The sequence below is a fragment of the Ovis canadensis genome, chromosome 23 (genome assembly GCF_042477335.2).
Source record: "Ovis canadensis isolate MfBH-ARS-UI-01 breed Bighorn chromosome 23, ARS-UI_OviCan_v2, whole genome shotgun sequence".
Classification (NCBI taxonomy): Eukaryota; Metazoa; Chordata; class Mammalia; order Artiodactyla; family Bovidae; genus Ovis; species Ovis canadensis.
Genome location: NC_091267.1, coordinates 51,012,374 through 51,032,967, shown reverse-complemented (window position 1 = coordinate 51,032,967; position 20,594 = coordinate 51,012,374). Strand labels below are relative to the sequence as shown.

Below are 20,594 nucleotides of genomic sequence, written 5' to 3'. Positions count from 1 at the left end.
TGTTCTTTCTTTGTAAGTTATTTCAGTTAAACATTTTCTAATGAGAATTGTTGTGGTGCAAAGAAATATGCCTAGAAAACTAGTACTTGAATTATTTTCAGTTAATCTGACTTTTCAAAAGCTTGAGATTATGATCACATTCAGAACAATACTTTCAGCCAGTTGACAGCATTATTGTTTGTCAGGGAGGAGATCAAGCTTTGAATTCTAAGCATAAGTAAGAAACCCATTGTGACTAGAATATTTTCTTTGTTGGTATTTTTATTTCATCTTGTCTATTTATCAAAATATTGGTGTTATGCTTAAGCTTTATTAAAACTAGTTCCAATAAAATTGAACACTGCAATTCTAAACTGACATTTCTCTTTTAAATCCCTTAAGAGTCCAGCCCCTGGCACATGTAAAGATGTACAAGAAGTATGGAAGGCAAAACCCCTGCCCTTGTAGCATTTAACCCTTGATAAACATGCAACTTTTTGAAAGGTGAAAATTAACCAAACGCTCATCTTAATGAGCATTTGATTTTTAAAATAGAAGTATGGAAGAGAGTTTTATTTTTTATTTTCCCCTTTATTTTAATAAATCAACCAATAGCACCCATTATAGCCACAGTTGCTGCTGCTGCTGCTAAGTCACTTCAGTCGTGTCCAACTCTGTGTGACCCCATAGACGGCAGTCCACCAGGCTCCCCCGTCCCTGGGATTCTCCAGGCAAGAACACTGGAGTGGGTTGCCATTTCCTTCTCCAATGCATGAAAGTGAAAAGTGAAAGGGAAGTTGCTCAGTCGTGTCTGACTCTTCGCGACCCCATGGACCGCAGCCCACCAGGCTCCTCTGTCCATGGGATTTTCCAGGCAAGAGTACTGGAGTGGGGTGCCATTGCCTTTTCCACAGTTACAAGAACATAAATTGAGGAAATGTTCATGCCTCTCTTTACAGATAGTCTGCCATGTCCTGACTTTTTTTGGCCATGTCGTAATTTATTATAACCCTCAGAAATATTAAAATATTAACTTGTTTTCTTTTAAAATACAAAACCTAATCTTGAAACATCTGAATTTCTTGAAATTCATTTCCATTTAAATTTCTATACTGTTCAATACCAATTGTTTCTAGATATCTATTGTTCTAACCTAGAATAGCATCTTTAGATTAATTTATGTTTATCTAATCAGCAGAACTTGTTTTCATGGATTTTTTTTTTCATTCTTAAATGATTTACAAACTTTGAACATGTGAGTAAAGGCAATTCTTCTTATCTCTACCTTTTCTCCTTCAGTTTCCCTTTGGTTTCTTTATCTCTTATCTATCCTTTCTTGATGATTAGTTAGATATGGGTATTATTGAAGCAAAAGTCATGCATTAGGCATTTCCCAGGGCTGCCTTGCCCTTCTTATTATGGTCAACACACTCCCCTAACTGTTCCATTGGTCGTATCAACCAGTTGTTGTTCAGCTCTGACCAAACAGTACTGTCCATGGTGTTAACACTACCTAAGAAACATGGTACATTCGCTTAATTCCGTGTTGCAACACAAAGTTGAATTGTAGCAGGACTGTCAGTCACAGTGAGCAGTTGGGACTTTTCACTTGCACAGACTCAAGGCCCTGCTTTAAGGCTAAAGTAAGGAGGTGAGGAATTCTTACTTGATTAACTTCTACCAGGAAATATCAGCACCTTGTTTTTCATCTTCTAGGAACCAAAGAAGTTGTTGTAAGTGTGGATGACGATGGAATCATTTCCTTGAACTTTGAATGTGATCAGATGGCTCCAAGTTCTGAGTTCATCTGGTCCAAAGATTACGTGCCCACGGAGGACTCACCGAGATTAGAGGTTGAAAGCAAAGGCAACAAGTACGTACCGTTTCAATTGTAACTATGGGTTTCCTTTTCATGAAAGGAGAGTGAAGCAAGCTATTCTCCATTTCAGTTAAGAGAATGAAATCACACATATTTTTATCTGGTAGTGTAAAAAGTGATCACCAGTATAAACCTTAAGAAATAACAATCCTTATAAAATACTTTTCACATTACTCCATTTAAAATGCTTTCTCATATGTTATCTTATTGTTGACTGAAGAAAAGGTGAGAGTGACATTTTATTTGGGGCAAAACTGAGGACTATAGCCCAAGAGGCAGCCTTTCAGATAGTTCTGAGTAACTGCTCCACCAAAGTAGGTGGAGAGGTCAGAATAGGTGTGATTTTGGTGAAGGGGGAAGTCAAGCACATGTTTCGGCAGAAGCTTGCTGCTGGTCACAAGGAGCAGATGTTAATGACTTTAGTGCTTCTCGAGATATGAGAAGGTGCAAGAAATTGTTGTTCAGTCACTAAGTTGTGTCTGACTCTTTGCGACCACATGAACTGCAGCACACCAGGCTCCTCTGTCCTCCAGTATCTCTATGAGTTTTCCCAAACTTGTGTCCATAGAGTCAGTGATGCCATACAACCATCTCATCCTTTCTTTCACTTGGCAAGAAGTTGAGCTCATAAAATCTTCTGAAAAACACCCAACTATCTGAAGTCCTGTTCTGCCAGTTTTTCCCAGAGCATAGAGTGCCTCATTTCTGATCTCTGCCCTGAACTCCTTTCGGGGTGTGTTGAAGGTCAGCAACTGCAGTGGCCAGTGGCTTCATCCTTGTAGAGGCAGATGGCAAGCAACAGTTTTTAATTGGCATCATTTATGATGCAAGAAAAGCTTTGATTGGCATTAAAGTGAACTTTAAAGATGATTCTTATTATTCTACGAGATTTTGAAATCTTAAAGTAATGGTGAGGATCCTTCTGGGGAGATGGGTAAGGAAGAACTTTCTGATTCAAGTTCTGGTAAATTAAATGGATTAGGTATAATCTGTTCTGGTTTTTCACCACCACTTGTGAGAGACACAGTACTGCCCTGGAACAAACTCTATAGGAGAGAGAAGCGTGGGAGAGGTGATCTCAAGTCACCAGGAGGCCAGCTTTACCAGGAACCACTGTGTGACCTGGGGCAGCTTTTAATTCCATGGATCTCCCGTTTCTTTCTCTATAAAACAGAGAAGTGAAGGGGATTAATTTTATGATCTGCTACTTCCTTCAACCCCAAGATTTTGAGTTTTTTTAATTTCATCTTACTTATCAAACTTTGTATCTTTACAGTGCCAACCAGATTAGATTACATTTGGTAAAGCACAATATTCCTAAGTATTATTTCTATTACAAAAAAATCCAATATATCCCAAAATAAAAGAAAGAAGTAGTAATTTTGTTGGAGAACAGCAAGGAAATACTCTGTATAATTAAGACATTCTGCTGTCACTATGCTGTAAGATCCTTGAAGTAAAACATAATTGTGGTCAAAGGAAAGACAATCAAACTGAAACTATTTCTTCCTTGACTAACTTGACAAGTTATAAATGTTTGGATGACCTTAGACACTGACTAGCTACGTGACTCACAAAAGTTAGAAAACAAACTGAACTAGACCATTGACCCATACATTCATTCCATAAGTATTTATTAAGCACATATTATGTGCCAGATAAGGTATGGATGCTGGAGGTCACAACAGTGAACAAAACAGATCTCATCCCTAAAGACACAAATTGCAGGCATATAGTCAATGAAGTAGGCAATACCGATGCCAATCAATAAAATCCAAAATGGGAAGGGCAAGGGGTGACGTAACAGGGGCATTGGGTGGTTCTGCCCTGTGAAGAAAAGGATTTTCAGGCTGCCCAGCAAGGGGTGATCAGCTGAAAATCTCTTTACTTGGGATATGCATTGATATGCTTCGTAGCTTGGGGATGGGAGATCGGTACCATCTCCCTGTCCCATCACCATCACCCCGTGGGAGGAGGTCAGGAAAGCCTTCCCAGAAGCAGCAAGAGCGGGTGAGCATTAGGTCAGCAAGGCAGATGGAGCACATGCTCCCCATGATGGGAGCAGCATGTGCAGATGGCTGGAGACAGGGCAGCGCACAGCCCCCAGGCCCTACACAGCCTCGCTTCTTATAAAGCATTCTGTTCTGAAGGACGAAAATGACCTTCAAAGACCTCGGGACGGAAGACTTGGGCATTTACTCCTGCGATGTCACAGACACTGATGGAATAGCGTCAAGCTACTTGATAGATGAGGAAGGTAGGTCAAAATCAGTTCATTCATGAGTCGACTCCTGCTTTGACTTCTCAGTGGTTCTCCAGGATTAAGTGACTTCTGTTTTAGGAGTTCAAGCTGTAACTGTTCTCATTTTCTCCCTACAGAATTGAAACGTTTGCTTGCTCTCAGCCAAGAACACAAGTTCCCAAGTAAGTGTCCACAATACACTCAGAGTTCAGCCATGGCACTAGACAACTCTGACAGGATCAAGAGAGGACACTCTCTTGACAACGTGTAATGGAACATCCATTGGTAGCTGCAGACGCCCTTTCCAAAGGAGCTGATTTAGCTTTCACTTTGTTCTCCAGAAATACAAAGAACAGTGACAGGAAACACATCCCATGCTCTGCTGCGTAGAGCTCTGTCAGGTTACGTAGGTGTATAGCTGAGTAATTACATTCTTCATCTTTTGCTACATATTTTGGAATATTCAGCTCAGTTCAGTTCAGTCACTCAGTCGTGTCTGACTCTTTGTGACCCCATGAATCTCAGCACACTAGGCCTCCCTGTCCATCACCAACTCCCGGAGTTCACTCAGACTCATGTCCATCGAGTCAGTGATGCCATCCAGCCATCTCATCCTCTGTCATCCCCTTCTCCTCCTGCCCCCAATCCCTCCCAGCATCAGTCTTTTCCAATGAGCCAACTCTTCCAAAGTACTGGAATTGCAGCTTTAGCATCATTCCTTCCAAAGAAATCCCAGGGCTGATCTCCTTCAGAATATTACATATATGTATATACACACACATATATATCTTCTAGACACAGTAATTTGTATATCTTTTAGGCAAACAGCTCTTTCTAAACAATTTAATGTTAGTGTTTAATAGAAGAACCATATCTCTAAATAAAGACAATCTAAAAACAGCACCCTATGGGTGTCCCTGATGGCTTGTCTGCCAATGCAGGAAACCCAGGTCTGATCCCTGGGTTGCAAAGATCCCCAGAAGAAGGAAATGGCAACCCACTCCAGTATTCTTGCCTGGGAAATCCTTTGGATAGAGGAGCCTGGTGGGCTACAGCCCATGGGGTTGCAAGAGAGTCGGATATGACTTAGCGACTAAACAACAACAAAGACAGTACCTTCCATTTTAAACTACTGGAAAATAAGGTAAAGATGCCTTGATCAGAGTAAGAATCTCTCTGAACTATCATCAAACCCTTCAATGAAGCACCCTCTGCATAAAAGATTAATTTCCACAGTTGACACCTAAGAGAAGAGAAAGAAGTCTGAGACAATACTTGGAAAGTTCCACTGACCTGATTGGATCTCTTAACATTGGTACCCACTGGCCAGAGAAGTGAAGCATCTGAAAAGTTACACTCTGAAAAGAGAGAGTGATAGTATCACTCATTCTTTTAATTCAGAAATTTTGTCTTCCTTCCTTAATCCCTAAAATAAGACTTCTGCACTAATACAAGAGTTTCAGGGACCCAGGAAACCATATCCTGACCCCAAACTATAGCCAAAACGTTGTATGTTGTATGTATGCACTCTAGGGAGAGGGCCTCCAACTTTCCTGAAATTCTCAGCAGAGCTGTGATTAAAAAACAAAGCTCTAAAACCAATTGTCTGACCTCTTCACATTCCCAAAGAATACATGACATGCTTCATGGTGCAGCTGGGTGCTGGTGACTACTGGCCTCAGCAGGAACGTTTGCAAAACCAGCTTTATTCAGCAGAGGACAGTGGGGTGCCTGTGGGGTGAGGGTGCCGGATGCAGGCTTTCTGAATTCCAGGGGAGAACCACTTCTCTTCTGTAAGCTTATTCACCATAAAACTGGAAAAGTAATACCATGAATGGTGTCTTAAAAGCTATTTCTTTTTAAATTGTAAGAGTAGAGGTTGGCCTGGACTCTCTTTGTTCTGTGTTCTTTGAACCTGAGCAACTTACCCCAACTTTCCCAAGGTCTTAGTTTCTTTTCCAGGAATGGCTATTATAATCATTAATAGCCCCATCATATAGAGGCGCTGTGAGAGACAATCAACAGGGCATTGATCCTTGAACTCTTCAGGGAAAATATAAATACTTATTGAAACAGAGCAGTGATCTAGACAAACCCACTTGCAGAAGAGTTGTCTGCCTACCATACAGATGTCCTCCCTTTCTGTTCCCTCTGTTGTGAGGCGGGGGAATGGAAGAGAGAGTCATGGTGCCCAGCACAGCCGGAGCCTGTGAACGCTCCCACTGTCTATCATGCAAAACAGAAAGAGCAGCACCCACTAATCTAGTTAGTCAGACGGCAAACATTGACCAAGTGTCTAGGCAACAGCTGCTCCTAACAATGTTTACATTTAGCATGAAGGATGGAGAGGAGGGAAGTTAGGGTGTTACCATAGAACTGGAGGCGCCCAGGCTCCCTGCGGTCCAGGGATCATATGGACTTGCAGGTAGTAACTGCCTGCTGTCCCTGTCATTTATGCTGAGACATTTTATTCTACATGAGTGTCAACACTGGTTGCTGGCTGTAGGAGAGAGGGGAGCAGCACACTCAGGGACCCTTCTATTAGAGACCAAGAGTGGTGTTTTGGGTCAGCTCAGAGAAAACCTAAGGATGCATTAAAAACTCTGACGTGAAAGCCTAACTTGCCCCTTGAAGCAGCGTTTAAATATCACAGCTTCAGTTCCTTTCATTGCTGTTGGCTCAGGCAGGTCACTACGTGAATGTCTTCAGAGATGTGATGACAGGGTCAAAGCAGCATATCCAATTTCTCAATTTATATCCACTTCTTCTTAGTATATGTTGATGCATAATTAAGTCATCTTCTTGAGATTTTCTAAGGTCTTAAATGATCTCATTCCTTACAGAGTGTAATAAAGAGTGTGGCGTTCCTTTATTCCAGGACACAGTAAATTCTATTTTAAGCTGTTTTCAAAAATATTTTGAAAACCACTAAACATATGCCTTAAGCCTACAAATAACAGATATTTTGCTGGAGCAAATTAACTGCCAGAGAAAAGAGCCTAAGGAAATTTAGGGCTGAGCAGAAGGAAAAAAATATATATATAAAGCTAAAAATAGAAAACAACCTAGCCTGTCTTGCCAGTTGTGATACTAAATTGCAGTGTAGAAAGTCAGTTTATTGAATATATATCTGTGTATGTATGTATATATATATAATATACACACATATATATTCATGGTATGTGGGGGAGGGAAGATATATTTCAGTATTAGCAATGTCCTGCAGGCCTTTTGCCTTTTGATGAACTGCATTCTGTCTGTGGAATATGTGTCTTTCTAAATAAATCCACTTTCATGTAAAAAAGCAAAAACATTCTGCATAATATATATTTTATTTGTAGACACTGGTTATTGTCCTACTTGTATATGTACATTTATATATATACTCCACGTGTACAGATATGCACAAGCACATACGCACAGATTATATCTATTTGGTATGTCCTCTTAGGTGTTAATATGTTTTACAGTTGGTGGTTATAGGGTGTTGTTTAAACAACTGGAGGAAGAGTCACCAAAATATTAATAGCCACTCTTATAGAGTACCTATTACATGCTATTTATAGGGTGCTTAAATGGAATGTGTTATTTAAACTCCTCAGTGACCTTAAAAGGGTCAGTAAGTACTATGGTGATCTAATGTTAGAGATGAAGAAAGTGAAGCTCAGAGAGGTTAAGTAACTAGACCAAAAGGACACAGCAGGTAACCGGGGTGAAGAAACCCAGGTGGTCTGACACTAACCAGGACATGGACTGTTTCTGTGCATGCACCGGCCCCGTGAACCTTGGTGGCCTGTGCTCCCAGATGATGTCTGTATTCCTCAGGGCAGTGAGCACTAAGGGCTCTGGAGGCTTCCAGGAGAGTGTGTCCCTGCCACCCACCCCCACACACTGGGCTTCTTCGTAACTGCATCACTCGTGTATGAGATTCCCTGGAACGAAATCACACTTCTCTGGAAGAGACTCTACTCTCTACTCCCCTTGAGACTTACTTGCAGCAAGCAGGAGCATCCGGTTAGGGAGAAGGTTTAGCCCCTGCTCTCACCACCCTGGGGTCTGTTCTTGATCTGTTCTTACTGGAAAACCACGAGCGTTCTTCAGAATGGATGGCCGGGACCAAGAGATCACTAAGTAGAGGGAATAACCCTGATCTCAGCTCTGCCACCTGGTTATGTTACTAAGCTTTCCTGAGTTTTGTCATCAGTAAAATCAGGGGATAAAGAGAGCTCGCCTTTCTTGAGCATCAGTGGTTATTTATAGTGGCTCACTGCATTCTGGTACCATAGTCACTCATGGTGGCCTGTGAGGCAAGTAATAGCCATGTCAGCAGGTGAAGAACACGAGGTTTCAGGAGGAGGTAACTGTGCTCAATCGAGGTGTGACATCAGAGCCCATCTCTGGCCACAGGGGAAACCCACAGTAGATGGTGTCTGAGCCTCCTTTCAGCTCTGCATGGAATGACTCTATAACTGACGTTCACATGAATATGGAATAGTGCGAAGGAAAGGCATCCCTGAAGCTTAAAAAGGGTAGTTTTAGAGAAATGATGCAATAAGCTTGTTTACAAAATAGAAACAGACTCACAGACTTAGAGAACAAACCTGGTTGGGGGAGAGGGTGGAGGGATAGTTAGCTTGGGATTGATGTGTATACACTGCTATATTTAAATGAATAACCAACAGGTCCTACTGTATAGCACAGGGAACTCTTCTCAATGTTATGTAGCAACCTAAATGAGAGAAGTATTTGAAAAAGAATAGATTCATGCATATGTATAACTGAATCACTTTACTATACACCTGAAATTATCACAGCATTGTTAATCAACTAAAACATAAAATTAGAAAAGGATAGTTTTGCTATAAATATAAGGAAATATTAAGGTACAACTGGTACAATCTTATACCAAGCTTATAATTACTTATAATTTAAAACATAGCATATGCTAAAATTTTAAGATATGTTTAAGAATTTAAACATATTTTTAAATTTTGAGATGTGTTTAAGAATAGTTGAGTGAAAGCAAAGGTTGGTTTTCCCTGATAAAAGTGAAGGACTACAAAACTTTCAGAAACAATCATCCTTTTCCAGAGAGCATGTCCAGGAATCACCTCTGATATAGATCTTTTGGCTGGAGAAGTCTTTGTAGAGAACATTTTCAAGTTATAAGAAATTCAGAAGCTGATATTGGGAGATGTCAGCCAACTTTTTAAAAATTTCATTCATGTTCAAATGGCTTAAGATATACAGGTATAAATCAGAGATATTTTATCAGTTCAGTTCAGTTCAGTCACTCAGTCGTGACCGACTCTTTGTAACCCCATGAATCACAGCACGCCAGGCCTCCCTGTCCATCACCAACTCCCGGAGTTCACTCACATTCATGTCCATCAAGTCGGTGATGCCATCCAGCCATCTCATCCTCTGTCGTCCCCTTCTCCTCCTGCCCCCAATCCCTCCCAGCATCAGAGTCTTTTCCGATGAGTCAACTCTTCGCATAGGTGGCCAAAGTATTGGAGTTTCAGGTTTAGCATCAGTCCTTCTAATGAACACCCAGGACTCATCTCCTTTAGAATGGACTGGTTGGATCTCCTTGCAGTCCAAGGGACTCTCAAGAGTCTTCTCCAATACCACAGTTCAAAAGCATCAATTCTTCGGCTCTCAGCTTTCTTTTTTATAGTCCAACTCACACATTCATATATGACTACTGGAAAAACCATAGCTTTGACTAGACAGACCTTTGTTGGCAAAGTAATGTCTCTGCTTTTTAATATACTATCTAGGTTGGTCATAACTTTCCTTCCAAGGAGTAAGCGTCTTTTAATTTCATGGCTGCAATCACCATCTGCAGTGATTTTGGAGCCCCCCAAAAATAAAGTCTGACACTGTTTCCACTGCTTCCCCATCTATTTCCCATGAAGTGGTGGGACCAGATGCCATGATCTTCGTTTTCTGAATGTTGAGCTTTAAGCCAATTTTTTCACTCTCCTCTTTCACTTTCATCAAGAGGCTTTTTAGCTCTTCTTCACTTTCTGCCATAAGGGTGGTGTCATCTGCATATCTGAGGTGATTGATATTTCTCCTGGCAATCTTGATTCCAGCTTGTGCTTCATCCAGCCCAGCATTTCTCATGATGTTCTCCGCATACAAGTTAAATAAGCAGGGTGATGTACTCCTTTTCCTATTTGGAACCAGTCTGTTGTTCCATGTCCAGTTCTAACTGTTGCTTCCTGAATCTGCATATAGGTTTCTCAAGAGGCAGGTCAGGTGGTCTGGTATTCCCATCTCTTTCAGAATTTTCCACAGTTTATTGAGATATTTTACAGTTCCTTACTTTCTATGTGCAGTAAACCATACTTTATTTTAATATAGCTTCTTGATCATGACTTGCTTATTTGCATCTGAAAAATTTTGCTTAATCTAAGAACTTAAATGAACTGGTATACCATTGGGATAGATAGACTTTAAATGACAAGCTAGTTCATCTTACATATGTAGCAAAATAAATTCTTTCTTAAGATTCATTTCTTAAACAGCTTAAAGAACCTCCAAATTGAGTTACATTGTTAAAAAAAAAACTTAACTCTTTTCCAAATATTTTGAGGAAAGTATATATAATTATAATTATATACTGTAATTAAATCATTGCATGTTCGAGCAGGAAAGTATCTTGGCCAATGAGGACATTTGGTTCAATTCCATCCATTTACAGAGAAGGCAGGTGAGGCCCAGAGATGGAAAATGAACTGCCTGTCATCACAATTCATTAGCAGCTGACCTTGCCCTACAGGGAACAGTTCTGGACTCTTCATCACACTGTTATTGTCCCTAAATAATCCTAACCATACCAGATAATCACGATGGTATGATCACTCACCTAGAGCCAGACATCCTGGAATTTGTAGTCAAGTGGGCCTTAGGAAGCATCACTACGAACAAAGCTAGTGGAGGTGATGGAATTCCAGTTGAGCTATTTCAAATCTCAAAAGATGATGCTGTGAAAGTGCTGCACTCAAAACGTTAGCAAATTTGGAAAACTCAGCAGTGGCCACAGGACTGGAAAAGAACAGTTTTCATTCCAATCCCAAAGAAAGGCAATGCCAAAAATGCTCAGACTACCACACAATTGCACTCATCTCACATGCTAGTAAAGTAATGCTCAAAATTCTCCAAGCCAGGCTTCAGCAATATATGAACCGTGAACTTCCTGATGTTCAAGCTGGATTTAGAAAAGGCAGAGGAACCAGAGGTCAAATTGCCAACATCCGTTGGATCATGGAAAAAGCAAGAGAGTTCCAGAAAAACATCTACTTCTAATTTATTGACTACGCCAAACCCTTTGACTGTGTGGATCACAACAAACTGGGGAAAATTCTGAAAGAGATGGGAATACCAGACCACTTGACCTGCCTCTTGAGAAACCTACATGCAGGTCAGGAAGTAACAGTCAGAACTGGGTATGGAACAACAGACTGGTTCCATGTCAAGGCTGTGTATTGTCACTCTGCTTATTTAACTTGTATGCAGAGAATATCATGAGAAACGCTGGGCTGGATGAAGCACAAGCTGGAATCAAGATTGCCAGGAGAAATATCAATCACCTCAGATATGCAGATGACACCACCCTTATGGCAGAAAGTGAAGAAGAGCTAAAAAGCCTCTTGATGAAAGTGAAAGAGGAGAGTGAAAAAATTGGCTTAAAACTCAACATTCAGAAAACTAAGATCATGACATCTGGTCCCATCACTTCATGGGAAATAGATGGGAAAACAGTGGAAACAGTGTCAGACTTTATTTTTGGGGGGCTCCAAAATCACTGCAGATGGTGATTGCAGCCATGAAATTAAAAGACGCTTTCTCCTTGGAAGAAAAGTTATGACCAACCTAGATAGTATATTAAAAAGCAGAGACATTACTTTGCCAACAAAGGTCTGTCTAGTCAAAGCTATGGTTTTTCCGGTAGTCATATATGAATGTGCGAATTGGACTATAAAGAAAGCTGAGCACTGAAGAATTGATGCTTTTGAACTGTGGTGTTGGAGAAGACTCTTGAGAGTCCTGTGGATGACAAGGAGATCGAACCAGTCCATTCTAAAGGAAATCAGTCCTGAATATTCATTGAAAGGACTGATGCTGAAGCTGAAACTTCAATACTTCAGCCACCTGATGTGAAGAACTGACTCTTTGGAAAAGACCCTGATGCTGGGAAAGATTGAAGAGGGGAGGAGAAGGGGATGACAGAGGATGAGATGGTTGGACGGTATCACCAGTTCAATGGACATGAGTTTGAGTAAACTCCGGGAGTTGGTGATGGATGGGGGGCCTGGCGTGCTGCAGTCCATGCGGTCGCAAAGAGTTGGACCCAACTGAGCGACTAAACTAAACTGAACTGAATCCGAACCAAAGCTAACCGTAGAAAGTCAGAAAAGTTAGCTGAATGACCCTAGGAGGTAAGGTCATCCCCCTCATTTTTAGTACATCTATGATAGTCAGGATGAGAACCCAGTTCTACTGTCCCTCCATAGCAAGTTTTCCTACGGTGCTCTCACTGCCTCCACTTCACAAGAACAAGGTACTATGTCACTACTTCTATTGCTTTCCACTTGTTGAAAAAATCCATACAATACAATTGGTCATCGATACAATTACTGCTGCTACTGCTAAGTCACTTCAGTCGTGTCCGACTCTGTGCGACCCCATAGACAGCAGCCCACCAGGCTCCCTCGTCCCTGGGATTCTCCAGGCAAGAACACTGGAGTGGGTTGCCATTTCCTCCTCCAAATTAATTACTACTCTTATTTTATTTTTCATAGCGGTCCCAGTTAAATCAGAATTGGCAGTGGAAATTTTGGAGAAAGGCCAGGTCCGGTTCTGGATGCAGGCTGAGAAGCTGTCTCCCAATGCCAAAGTCAACTACATATTTAATGAAAAGGAGATTTTTGAAGGGCCGGTGGGTTTTATTTTTAGATTTTTAAACATATTGTTATAGGATGTCTAATAGGTCTGGGAAAGCCCCTTTAGAATGCAGATAAGTTGTAATAAAAACCACTGAACATGGGGTGGGGGAGTCTAAATCATTTCACAAGTGGGAAATGTGAAAGGAAATATAGATTGCTTGTATCATATTACCCAAATAAAATGGGGATCTAAAAACAACTTTTTAATAACATTTTGTGATTTGGGGTAATGAAACTTTAGTTATATTTAAAAAAGTAAATGTCAGACTTTTAATAATCAATTCTGGTCAAGGTCAGAGATTCCACATATTTTGATTTTTCTGGATACAGGATTTTGAAACTGCTCATTAAAAAAGTGTTAACAAGTAATTTTTTTAGATGATGATACTTTGGGGTTTGAGTGTTTATTTTACATGGCTTATTATCATCCTGTCTCACATATTTCCTCTCTTTTCCTTTTCACACTGAAGAAATATAAGATGCATATTGATCGAAACACTGGTATAATTGAAATGTTTATGGAAAAACTACAGGATGAGGATGAAGGCACATATACCTTCCAGGTTCAAGATGGAAGAGCAACTGGCCATTCTACCCTTGTTCTCATTGGAGATGGTGAGAGTTCTGTGGAACATTATCTGAAAGCCTTTGCTACTTCCTTTAATGTAAATACCCCACCACAGGAAAGTAGTCACGTGGGAGAAGCAGGAATTATTTCTTGATTGGATTCCAATGTTCAAAGTGCAATTTACAGCTAATACTTTCCATAGTACTTTATTTCCTAGAAATGAAAGTTAATTTAAAAGGACACCAAAGTTATCACTGACCCACAGGCAAGACTGCACTTAAATTATCTCATATATAAACAAGTAGTTATTACTAAAATTCTCTAGTGAAGGATACTACAATACAACCCAGACTGTATTATGTCTCAGAAAGTATGAAACTCTCTTGTAATGTGTACCTGCTTTAAATTACTTAAATGAAGAAGAAAAATATGCATGAGCAGAGCATGTCAAATGAGTTAATCATCCATTACAACTTGGTTGTATGGCAGTTGTTATTAAGCCAGTGTGGAAATCACCAAGATTTAAAATGTAGTATTTAATAAAGCAATGGAAATGCTGGCCAGGTCTCTACATTGGCAGTAGCCAAAGCTATTTGACTGTTTCCTGACTTCATGACCTTGAACAAGTTTCTTAGCCTTCCTAAGCCTTTTTCTTCATCTATGAATAATTAAAACAAATAGGGTGGTCTGATGTGAGAGTTATAATAATGAATGTAAATAACTTAGCACAATGACTGGCATGTACGCTTATACCGCCCAACTCTATTTCGTATTTCTTTGTTTTTCGATTTCAGTTTATAAAAAGCTCCAGAAAGAAGCCGAATTCCAGCGTCAAGAATGGATCAGGAAACAAGGTAAAAGTAGGCAGTGAATAAAGAGAAAATCTTCAGTTTCTTGAACAAAATATTCTAAGGTTATTTCTATAACAAACTAAAATGAATATTATTACTTTGTTAATAATGTCCTGGTAAATAAAAGTAATTGAAAATATTTATCATTACAAATGATTAAAGTATTACACATTTTATTACACATTTTAAAATATTTTAAAACTAAATCTTTAATTTCAAAAATTTCACTTTAAACATAAATCAACTTAGAATTTAAGAATGAGTTTGGATTTTTGCATTCATGATTAACATTGCTGCTTGCTGATGTCATTAAAATTTCGTAGGTCCACATTTCGCTGAGTATTTGAGCTGGGAAGTGACTGGTGAATGTAATGTACTATTAAAATGCAAGGTAAGAAGTAAATAAAATTTTAATAATTCGGTACAAAGAGAATAAAGATAAAATAGAATGTGAGAAGAAAAGGAAGATCAATTTATCTCCTCCATTCTTATCTCCTCTTATCTCTTATCATTTGCACCAAAATGATAAGTGATATGCCCTTACTGTTGAATGTTACTGTAATCGTTGGTTGGTAAGAAATATTTAAAATAAAACAATATAAAAATATGGAAAGTCAAGATGATTGTTTTAATTCATCACACATGTCCTAGTTAATAAAAACAGACTTTTTTAAAATTAAGCCCTTTTTTTAAAAAAAAGCAGTTTTAGGTTCAGTGCAAAATTTAAGAGAAAGGTACATAGATTTCCCACTTACCATTGTCCCTATATGTGCATAGCCTCCTTCATTATCAACATGCCCACCAAAATGGTACAAGTGTTACAACTGATGAACCCTCATGGACACATCATCACCCAAAGTCCATAGTTGACATTCTGTTTGCACAAAGGTATAAAAACCTGTACCATCATTATTGTATCATACAGAGTATTTTCACTGCCTCCAAAACCTTGTGCACTGCCTGCTCATCCCCACTAACCCTCCCCCTACACCTGCTGCCCCGCACTTTGCAGCACATGGGATCTTAGTCCCTCAACCAGGGATCAAACCTGCATCCCCTGCATTGGAAGATGGGTTCTTAATCACTGGACCACCCTGGAAGTCCCTGAAATTGTTTTCTTGATTTGTATGAAGTCTTTACTTTTTCATACAGGCTTAATTATACAAGAAATACATTAATATACTCTCCCTCATAAAAAATTCTAACATCATAGATAAAGCTTAAGCTCCCTTTAAGCATATGAAGTCATTTAGCCCATTTGAAATTTGTGAGATGATGTATGGATATAGGATTTAAATGACTTTCCTAAAAATTGCTAAGTGACTAATTTATTAAACCACACTTGATGGATGCTAACTAAACTCACTGCAGTAATCATTTTGCAAAAATGCATATATCAAATCATTATGTTGTATACCCTAGACATATCCAATATTACATCAATTATATCTCAATAAAATTGGAAGAATATTTAATTTAAAAGATTTCTTTACTGTGTTTCCCCTTTGCATTTATTTGCAAAGCTTCATTTATCTTACAAAAGTAGTTCGCTATAGATAGGGGCTTCTACATTCTGATACCTTAATAAAGTCATTTGTTTTTGTGACACAGACTATTTTTTAATCTAATGGGATTTGTCTTTCTTTGGATTTCAAATTTTTATATTTTACTCAAGTCTGTATGTTAGTTTGTATGCTTCTATGCTTTCTTGTCTACAAGATGATTTTAAGGTCTATTTTTTTCTGCTGGAAATAAAGATGCTATTAATTTACGTTTATTCTTTTGTATCTGTTTTATTCTAAACTCTAACAGTTAAAACAGCTTTCAGTTGATTTCTCTTGAAATCTCTACTTTTTCTTATATCCAATGCTACATTAAGAATTATTTAATTTCATAAGATAGCATTCCTTTATCTTGAGAAGTATAACTACTATTTCTCTCCTAGGTGGCGAATATTAAGAAAGAAACTAGTATTATATGGTACAAAGATGATAGGGAGATTTCAGTGGATGAAAAGCATGACTTTAAGGATGGCATATGTACCCTCCTTATAACAGAGGTAGGTGACTATAAATATGAAATGTAGCATATTACTTCTGTACCCCACATTCTTCCAAAATACAGAGACTAGATTATGTGTTCCTTTGCCCTGGGCATAGATCCTTGCCCTGACGTCACCCAAAAAACAAGCGGTAAAGACACAAAGCTTCTCTCACTTTGTGATAAGTGAGGGTTTGTCAGACGTCCAAACAGTGTTGGCAGGACACCACAACTCTTGCCTCTCTGAGCTAGTTTTTCTCATAGATGGGTGAGTGGCAGGGCAGTTAAGCGAACTGTTCTTTGTTTGCTTTTCAGCTTCAACTCGTTCCCTAAAGGTACAGAGACAATCAGACATAGTATTTATTTCAGTACAGATTTTTATTTACTTTTTTGTCTAAAAGAAGCTACCTTTCAAATACATGTCTCATTAGTTCTTAAAATGAAGGCAGAGCAAAGGATGAGGACTTTAAGCCTCAAGTCAATTGTCACCTTAGAGGGTGAAAACTCGGGGCTGCTGGCTAGCCCAGCTTTGATGGATAGTCCCTCTGGGAACTGGTCGTTGCTCACATGGCTGAATGCTTGTTCAGTGTGTTTTGATGGCAGTTCTATAAATCATGGGTCCTGAAAAATGCAAATGCCATATCCTGAGGCTACAATAAGCTGCAATGTGGTGTATCTCTTCTCCCCTTAGTTTTCCAAGAAAGATGCTGGGATTTATGAAGTTGTCCTGAAAGATGACAGAGGAAAAGATAAAAGCAGATTGAAGCTTGTGGATGAAGGTCAGTCCACCGGGGTCCGTTCTGTGTGTTCCATACACCAGTGACCAGAATTCTAAGTGAGACTGAGCTGGGTGATTCAAGTCATGCTCATCTTTTGTCCATAGGTTTTGTTTTCATTGTCATTACAGCAGAGCGAATTTTATTAAAAAACAAAAACTTCGCTTTTAGTCTTCTTTTCAAATCAGAAATGTAGTTTTGATCCTCAGAGAATGTATAGTTGACAATCCACTAGAGGTCTGTTTTCAAATTTTTGTTTCAAATCTATGAAGACTGTTTCAGGATCAAATACTACCATGAAAAGCATGTCTCAAAATAGTCCACTATTTTAAAGGTGACAGGAAAGGTTATACATGGAACGCGAAGCCTCTCAGTAACAGAGCAAGAAAACAATTTCCATTTTCCCAAGACCTCTGATGACAATTATATCATGATAAAGAAAACCTACCTGGGACGCCCACATTTCCAATTTTGTTCCCAAGCAAGATCTTTAACAACATTGCTGACGAACAGCAGAAGTCTGACTTTGATTTTACCTTCCTACTTTTGGTGGAGGCAGGACTAAATGTGCTTCTTGTTTATTGGCAAAAAGCATTAATTAGGCTGAGAAATATCACGGAACTTAGATGGTTAATTCACCGTGAATTGATACCACAGATAAGAAAACTTCCTCTAATGTAAACGAAGCCTTCCTGCGATTTAGGAAGAAGGGAATTCTAAAGCAAAAAACACTCCTGGGATTCTCACTGTGGCTCTTTCTCTAGAATGTAAATATGGTGACAGTTTACAAAGAATTCAAGAGAATAAAAATATCCAAATAGGAGCAGAGATCTTTTAAAACTTGATAACAATTGAGTTCTTTCATCAAAGAGCTTGTATTAACAATTGGTCAATAAGTCCATCTTGTGACAGGATGCTTTTGAGAGCGTATGTGACTAATAGTGTGAGATTGAACTTGACATTGAGCATTTTTATGCTAAAGCTTTATGAATCTCTTTCCACAGCCTTTAAAGAGCTAATGACTGAAGTATGTAGAACAATAGGTAAGTTCTCACAAGGCAATACTTCCTTATTCTCTGGGGTGGGTTTGGTTTTGTTCAGTCATGTCTGATTCTTTGTGACCCCATGGACCTCAGGCTCCTCTGTCCATGGACTTCTCCAGGCAAGAATACTGGAGTGGGTTGCCATTTCCTTCTCAAGGGGATCTTCCCTTCTCAGGGATCGAACCTGTGTCTCCTGCATTGGCAGGGGAATTCTTTACCACTTAGCCACCTGGGAAGACTGGGATGGGCTTACAGGTGTGTTAAATACATGTTTTCTTCTTGCAGCTTTGTCTGCAACAGATTTGAAGATCCAGAGCACAGCTGAGGGCATCCGGCTATACTCTTTTGTTACTTACTACGTGGATGATCTGAAAGTTAACTGGTCCCACAAGTAAGTGAATAAAAACCTAACTGCTGTGTAGAAGTCCTTTCTCCAGTCAGAGGAAGGACTGGGGCAAACAACAGCCCTCTGTTAAGGAGGTCCTCAGGTAAGGAGTCTTCTTACTTCTCAGGTCTGATGTTGAGGAGCGTAGGACAGAAACATCCAGGCCATCCCTTCAGTGTGAGGTTAGCACTCTCCCTTAGCATGGATGTGGTGAGGCCAGTCATGGCTTGGAGCATCTGTCTCCTCGACCTGTTGTTGTTCAGTCGCTCAGTTGTGTCTGACTCTTTGCGACCCCATGGAGTGCAGCACGCCAGGTTCCTCTGTCCTCCACTGTCTCCCAGAGTTTGCTCAAACTCATGTCATTGAGTCAGTGATGCCATCCAACCATCTCATCCTCTGTCACCCCCCTTCTCAAATCACAATTTGTAGATGCCTCTGTAACATTACCTCCACCTCCACACAATCACGCTTTGCCAGGTTCTTATCTGGTCTTTCTAAGAACACCTAACCTATGCTGCGCTCTGGACAAAACTGCAGCAGCCTGCACCAAGCTTCCTGTTGTGTGGCTTAAAGCTCATTGACTCCAGAAGCCTGAGCCAAAGTGGTGCCCGATTTTATCATCACTGTCATTGTAGCAGTTGGCATAGTGGGGCATTAGCATGTTTCCTCAGAAGGCTTTGGAGATCTCAAGATGACTTTGGGAATGTGTATTTGAACTAGATTGAGCCTGAAGATCCATTCTAATCCCAGGCTTCCTTTGTGCAGTTGTGGAGGGATTTCATTCAAGTTCTCCTTGAACTGGGATTCCAAGGCCTGAAGTAGGTTTCTTAGTCAAACCAAGTCTCCCATTTACACCATTGAGAGGGTCCTTGACCTCTGTGCTTCACTGAAATTTCCTGGCTGAGAGAGGCCAGCAGGCTGCCATAGAAACCAGTGAGGCACATCCACCTTCATCCACTCTTGGGGTGCAGTGGACACTCATTCCCAAAGTCCTTGCGTGCCCTGCCGAGCAGAAGGTCACTGTGGGTCCCTGGGAGGAGTCAAACAACAGTGTTTACTTAGAGCTTCCCTTCAGTGGTGTTGACTTGAAAAATAGTCACAACCTAAAAGTTGAGAGTTATATTTTATTTGGTGCAAATTTTTAGGACTTAAGCCCAGGAGGCAGCTTCTCAAGTAGCCCTGAGAGAACTGTTCTGAGGAGGTGGGGGGAGAAGTCAGGTTACATAGATGTCTGCAACAAAGGGAAAGTAGTCTGAACATCAACAGTATTTTTGTAAATTTAAGAAAACCAGATATCTCAAGTTAAGGAATGTAGTGCTTTTCTCTATATGGGAAGGTGCAAGTCTGGGCTTGCTGAAATCATTCCTTTCATATGTATCTCAGCTATCTGGGGGCAGTATCTTGCATTTTTCACATCCTGAGCCCTTCAGTGCTCACCTGTAGGGAGTGGTTGCAACCTCATGGTATTGATCCCGGTTATTGTTCTCCTTCCTGGGTGCCCTCTGGGCTCAGAAATTCACATTTGAAGGGCTGTGATCACTCATGGTGTGACTTCCTTGTTTACTAATCTGGCAAGAATAGTCCATGTCTCAGTGGACATTTACAGTATGCTGGGCACTGCTCCAAGCCCTTTAGAGGTATGAAACCATTTAATATTCAAACTCTGTGAGATGGGTACTTCTCACTTTAGTGACTAGGAAGCTCAGGCTCTGGAAGGTGACTTGCCTGAGGTCATCAACTCTGTGACAGGTGAAGGGCTGAACCCAGGAAGCCTGGCTCCAGAGCTCCTCCATCACAGCACTATGCTGGATTCAAGTTTCATTAAAGGTCTGCTGCTGCTGCTGCTGCTGCTGCTAAGTCGCTTCAGTCGTGTC

At 40.1% G+C, this 20,594-nt stretch overlaps 1 protein-coding gene across 2 annotated transcripts in view; it reads left to right on the top strand.

The window, feature by feature from the left end:
* The window catches only part of MYOM1 (myomesin 1), a 117,030-nt gene that overhangs the window by 85,666 nt on the left and 10,770 nt on the right, over window positions 1-20,594 (top strand). For both annotated transcript variants that reach the window (XM_069568339.1, XM_069568340.1), the window contains 11 exons: window positions 1,696-1,852; window positions 4,009-4,115; window positions 4,238-4,282; window positions 12,914-13,050; window positions 13,528-13,672; window positions 14,420-14,479; window positions 14,800-14,867; window positions 16,422-16,535; window positions 17,208-17,295; window positions 18,297-18,335; window positions 18,621-18,726. In XM_069568339.1, coding sequence (XP_069424440.1) covers window positions 1,696-1,852; window positions 4,009-4,115; window positions 4,238-4,282; window positions 12,914-13,050; window positions 13,528-13,672; window positions 14,420-14,479; window positions 14,800-14,867; window positions 16,422-16,535; window positions 17,208-17,295; window positions 18,297-18,335; window positions 18,621-18,726 — 1,066 coding nt within the window. The remainder of the gene's footprint in view (window positions 1-1,695; window positions 1,853-4,008; window positions 4,116-4,237; window positions 4,283-12,913; window positions 13,051-13,527; window positions 13,673-14,419; window positions 14,480-14,799; window positions 14,868-16,421; window positions 16,536-17,207; window positions 17,296-18,296; window positions 18,336-18,620; window positions 18,727-20,594) is intronic.